The 5942-nt window shown below is 38.7% G+C and overlaps 1 protein-coding gene across 1 annotated transcript; it reads left to right on the plus strand.

Moving 5' to 3' along the window:
- Window positions 1-240: 240 nt before the first annotated feature.
- On the plus strand, window positions 241-5942 carry tspan13a (tetraspanin 13a). The gene is made up of 6 exons (XM_003451215.5): window positions 241-450; window positions 2495-2662; window positions 2774-2854; window positions 3956-4066; window positions 4162-4278; window positions 4407-5942. Exons 1-6 carry the CDS (start codon window positions 388-390, stop codon window positions 4479-4481), a joined length of 615 nt encoding a protein of 204 aa, XP_003451263.1. The 5' UTR covers window positions 241-387; the 3' UTR covers window positions 4482-5942.

Genomic DNA, 5942 nt, shown 5'->3' on the forward strand with positions numbered 1-5942 from the left:
AAGGTGGAACTATAGAGTAACATAGTCCCTACTGTGTAAAGGATTTCAATCCAAATCATTCTAATAAATTAAATTACATTCTGTGAGAGGACATTCACTTCTGCGTTATGAGATGTTAATCCTAAAAATGAATATGTTACCATGAGCCAAAGCAACTTTGTGAAATCTTCCTGTGAGATCATCTAGAAATTTCTGCAATCAACTCGAACAACAATCAGTGAGTCACATCAGCTGACAAATCAGCGAGCAGGATCTCTCCAGGAAGCACCTGTCGGGTCTCCACCTGCAGATCAGCAGGTACAGCCATCCGGAGCGTCAAGAGAGGCACGCCGAGAGAGCTGGAGGAGAAGAAATCTCGTTTTTAAACGTTTTGGCCCGAGAGCAGCGATGGTTTGCGGCGGATTCGTTTGCACCAAGAACGCACTCAGCGCGCTCAACATCCTTTATGTGGTGAGTTGTAATATGTTGATGTTTGCTGGAGGGTAAAATGTCTGCTTGAGGGCCACTTGACGTGAAACCTCTCAAGTCGGTTAATTTACAACTAAGAGCGGAGAGAAAAATGCGTGTTTGCCATGGAAACGAGGTGGCAGGCGTAAATGATTACATTTTTAGCTTATTTATTATTGTTGTTATTATTATTTTTGTACTTCAAATTTTATTTCCAGTGCGAAAATTAGAAGTGCTTAACATGACGTTTTGAAAGCTGATCCAGTATTAGGCCCAACTTTAATATATCAGCAGTGTTTATGTGGCCGTTTCTTCTTTGTTTTGTATTCATAGTTTTAGTAATCAAAGGGAGTGCTATTCAGTGCGTTCCTATGAGCTATAAAACCTTTAAAACAGCACGCAGGAAGCGTCAAATATTGTTAATGTCATAAAAGGAAATTTCTCAAATGGGCTTCACACAGGAAATATGTTTATTTCATCAGAAATTACAAAAAGTGTAGCATACACTGGGTCCTGTGCCCTCATACATAAACAAGTATTTGCAGTCTTTATTTAGTAAACATTATAATCCTGCTTAAGTAACAGTACAAACTAAAAGTTTTTAGAGTAAAAGTACTCATAATCACTTACTAGACCAATATGATCAATGGCTTTGACTTTAATGTTGTAGCTGTTGCTAAGCAGCTTTATAATGACACACCATGATGTCATAGTAGATTTCTAGGATAAGCTCTGACAGGAAAAATAAAGGAATCAGTGATCAAATAACTCAATAGATTATTAAAGCTCCATAAAATGGAACAAAATTAAGGGCTTATCAAATCACAGCCTAGAAAAAAACACAGTGAAGAAAGATTTTCAGTATCTGTCCTTGTTGCAGTGGAGCTGAACCAGTGTGTGTGAGAAAGTGCTCAATTCTCTCAGTAAGTGATGCAGACGTGGGTCAGGATCCTCCACGTATGATCCACAGCCACTCAGTTCAAGCAGCAGTGACAGAAGAGGTTTCCTCTGGCAGTTCAATAGTCAGGCCGCTGAAATGTTCCTTTACAGGAACATACTGAAATAGAACTTTTCTAATCTGCAAAAAATAAGCAACTAAAGCTTTAAAGTAAATGTTGTGGAGACCAAATTACAACATTTTTATCAACACATTGATGCAGAAACTAATATAACACAGGAATACTTAAATGAGTCCTGTACACTGTGATAACTGTAAAGATGGACTTGTTCTTATTTTGTATTATAGAAGAACCATTTTATATTGAACTTTGTACATAAAGCATGTATTTTTTAAACTATATGAATAATTTTTAATGCATGAAAATAAACACCAAGATTCGCCCACTTGAACGGCTGTTTTGTGCAAGGAAATAAATCAGTCAAATTTATTTATGTATAGTTAAAAACAAGACATCTATTCTTCATTTCTGATCTTTTTGGTCTGGAACTCTTTGTTGGGCAGTTGTATTTGGGTGGATTTGAGTCCAAAGTGACCTCCAACATTTCACAAGTTTTGGAAAGACTCTTCTAGAGGAGCCATTCCAAAACAGAGGAATGAGGAAGCAAGAACGAACACACATGTGTGAAAGAGAGGAAGACAGGTGGTAAGGTGAAGCAGAGTTAGTGTACGAGAGGAGGCAGGGTGGAGACGAGTGTCAGGGGTGATGTCAGCAAGGGTGAAAGGGATGGTTTGCAAGATGGTAGTGAGACCTGACATGACTGGGACAGCCCACAGTTGGACAAAGTTAGAGAGGCTAGGAGGCTCAGATGGTTTGTGCATGTGCAGACGACAGATGGAGGATATACTGGACAAAGAAGCTGCCAGGCAGGAGGAAAAGAGGAGGACCTCATGGAAGTTTCATGGATGTAGTGAAAGAAATGAAGGGAGAGCGTCTTCAGATTTAGCTTGTTTAGTGAGCTTAGTTTCATTCTGCAATCAGCACCTTGAAAGTTGATTCCTGCCCTCAAAAACAGTTCCTGGTCCAGACTTAAAAAAATGAGACTTTTCCTTCTTTTTCCTTGTGTTATCACACTTTTCCCCCCTCAGCTGGTGAGCCTGCTGCTGATTGGTGTGGCAGCCTGGGGGAAATGGTTTGGCCTGGTCTCCAGTATCCAGGTGGTGGCAGGCGTCATCGGCGTGGGAGTCTTCCTGTTCTTTGTTGCCTTTGTGGGTCTGTGTGGTGCCCTGAAGCACCACCAGGTCCTGCTCTTCTTTGTATCCTTCACACAAATCCAGGATTTTATGCTCTATTGGATGTGTATCCTGAGTTTTAATGGCTCGTAGGCATAGCAACAACATGCTTTAAACTTCCTCAACTTGGACCAGTACATGATGATCCTCTCCATAGTGTTTGTGCTGCAGTTTTCAGTGTCCTGTGCATGTCTAGCTCTCAATAAAGATCAACAGGTAAGTTTATTTTGTCTATTCCAAACAATATTTTGCTTTGTTTTTATACAGTTCTATATTTTTAATACATACAGGAGGACAAATGTCTTTAAAGGCTGTATTCCAGTATTATTTTTATATTTGAATATTTTCACTGTGGTTATTCTGTATTTTGAGAGTCACTCTTTGAGGTTTTACCTGGTTATAAGTGCTTAATTGTAGTTACTGTGCAGATTCAGATGAATCATTAAAAATATATATCATAATGAGGTTTTTCAGGCTTTAAAAAAACAAATGGGACTTTCAGTCCCAGGAACAAACTTGGAGAACTGCTGGTAGCTTCAGTGTCGGGGACTGTAGTTAAAACAAGATTGTTTTATGTGGATACGCATTATTTAATTGATTTCATGTCTCTGTTCTGGGACCTCTACAACGGTGAATACGAATATGTAAAAAAACAAAGTGGTAGAATCAGCAGGCAGAAATTTGCACTCAGGCTATTTACATTATATTTAGTTTTGTACATTCAGACACTTAACAGCAGGGCTGCACCTGTTTTACATGCCAAACAAAAACCCAAGTTTAAGCAACATTAATGTTAGATCTTACTGTGACACAGCAACAGTGACACACTGATATCTAAGTCTTCTAAATTATGTTGTCTGCAGTTTTGCAGGCTTTCCTTCCTGCATATAAAGAGTCTACATGTTTTATAGCGCTTTTAATGGCTTACTGATCACTCAAAGACATTTTCTATCTCACAGGATAACATGTCTGGACTCAGGGTCAACACAGTGGCCTGCTTGAACTAACACAGTTGAGACTCCTTTACCAGTTGCAATATCCTAAAAATAGTAGAGCTTAATAATAACAATTTAGGAATGTACTCTGAAGAGCGACGTTATTCAGAGTTAGTCATTTCTGTTTAAGGAGCTACTGAATGCAGAACTTTAATTAAAGAATGTTTGCGTGGCTCTGTGGGGCACATGCAAAATTCACTGTGGAGCAAAGAGAGACAAATCAATGAGAATATTTAAGGTCTAAATAAAGGATCATTTCATGATTACTTTTAAATCTCGTGTACATGAATTGAGCTCCAGTGATGCTGATTTTCATCTGCAGAACTTGCTGCTGGAGGCTGGATGGAACAAATCTGAAGACACTCAGAAGGACGTGGAGAGGACTCTAAACTGCTGCGGCTTCTCTCAAGCGAACAACAGCTCGTGTCCTGCTGTGAGTAAAACACTTTGAAAAGATTTCCTCAGTTTTCTTCTAAGAAGCAACTTGGTCAAGATTGTGTTTTGTTTGCTGGTTTTTTTTTCCCCCAGATGTGCGCTACTTCCACTTCTTCATCTTGTGTGGCCTGCGCAGACATCCTTCAGAATTATTCCGGGCAGGTGCTGCAGTTTGTGGGCGGCATCGGCCTCTTCTTCAGTTTCACAGAGGTCGGGAAAACGTCATTGCAGTGAAGCTAAAAGACTTGTAGTTTGCTGTGAACGGGTGCTGATGTGTGTTGGAGGAGGTTTTTGTGTACTGAGAAAACTGACAGCTGCTCATTTGTTGTTAATTTCAGGTCCTTGGAGTCTGGCTCACCCACAGATACAGAAACCTCAAAGATCCTCGATCCAATCCCAGAGCCTTCCTGTAACCGATTGCATGTAAATCAACCCAAAAGTGCGCTGCTGAATCATTTTTCTTCTCTTTTTTTTTTTGTAAACCAAAAATATCTCTGTGTTCGTGAGTTTTAAAATGAGTCTGCAACTTTTGATGCACAGTCGGGATTAAAATCCTGCATCCTTTGAAAGCACAAAGCCTCACAGCTCAAATGATTCAAACCACTTAAGAATAGACACACCATATCATACTCTGGCCTTACCTAAACTTTGGCTGTTTAATATCTCCACACTTTTAAAATTGTACAAATTGTACACATTTGACAGGAAATGAGGAAAAAATAATGGATCCTGCTTTACCTTAGATATTATTTGAAAGAAAAGATGCCTGCTGTGGTTCAGCCCAGGAGCTTCTTACTGTGAGGCAACAGTTTTAACTACTGAGTCCCTGCCATGTTTATTACTAATGACACAGTGAATCAACATGGCATAAAAGCTCCCTGTGTAAATGGTGCAGGCAGTAAAATGTTGTGCAATGTTAGAAAAGTACGATTGCAAACAAGGTTTTAATTTTATTAGACATCTGTGTTATTCAATGCTTCACTCTCTGTAAACTGACATTGTCACAAAGTGATTATGAATTCAACTTCTTCCTTGAATTATTTTTTTTCATCTTTAAAGGTTTCAGTCTTTCTTTTATAACTGCTACTTAAAAAAATAAGAAGAAGCATGTTTTGTTTTTTCACTTGTGTATTCCTTTTCTCCTTATTTAATTTCTTGGATGAAAACATTGATAGGACTCATGTATATAAGTTGGCTTTCACTGAAACATGTTAATCAGCTGTGTGTTAATCACACATGTTAATCATGCACGTGCTGTTTGACGTGTGTTGGACTTTTCTCTTTGTCAGAACGTCACCAGGATCTTTCAGGAGTTCATCTATAAAACTGAGTTACAATCAACTTTGATCTCGAGTACGACGTAAGCAACATGCTGCTGCTCACACTTCTCTAAATGAACTGTTTTGGGGTTTTTTTCCTGTTATGCTTCTGTCATCACTTTCTCACAGATATATTTGAAGTCAGGATTCTTGTCTCACTTATGTCTCTGTTGAAGAAGAAGACCAAGTATGAGTAGTTATTTACTGAAATGAAGATAATCGTATGTCCTGTGATCTTAGTAATCCAAGCTTCTGTCGAATGTTGAATGTGGGCGTGAAAATGATGTGTTTTTGAAGGATGGTCAGTCATATACTTTTCTTTTTCGATGCATGGCTGTTACTGCCATAACAGTCACTGGTTCTGGTATTTATGTGAAGGCAGTCATCATCAAGTTAAGCTGATTTAACACTCATCAGGCCTCTGATGACTCATTTTCAGTTGGAGTTGGGGTTTAGGTTAAGTTAAAGTCTCCTGTTTGTTTTTTGGAAAACCAAATGTGAAAGCTTTTAATGGAAAAACACTGTCAAAATAAATGTTTAAGACTTCATTTGAAA

The sequence above is a fragment of the Oreochromis niloticus genome, linkage group LG11 (assembly GCF_001858045.2).
Source record: "Oreochromis niloticus isolate F11D_XX linkage group LG11, O_niloticus_UMD_NMBU, whole genome shotgun sequence".
Lineage (NCBI taxonomy): Eukaryota > Metazoa > Chordata > Actinopteri > Cichliformes > Cichlidae > Oreochromis > Oreochromis niloticus.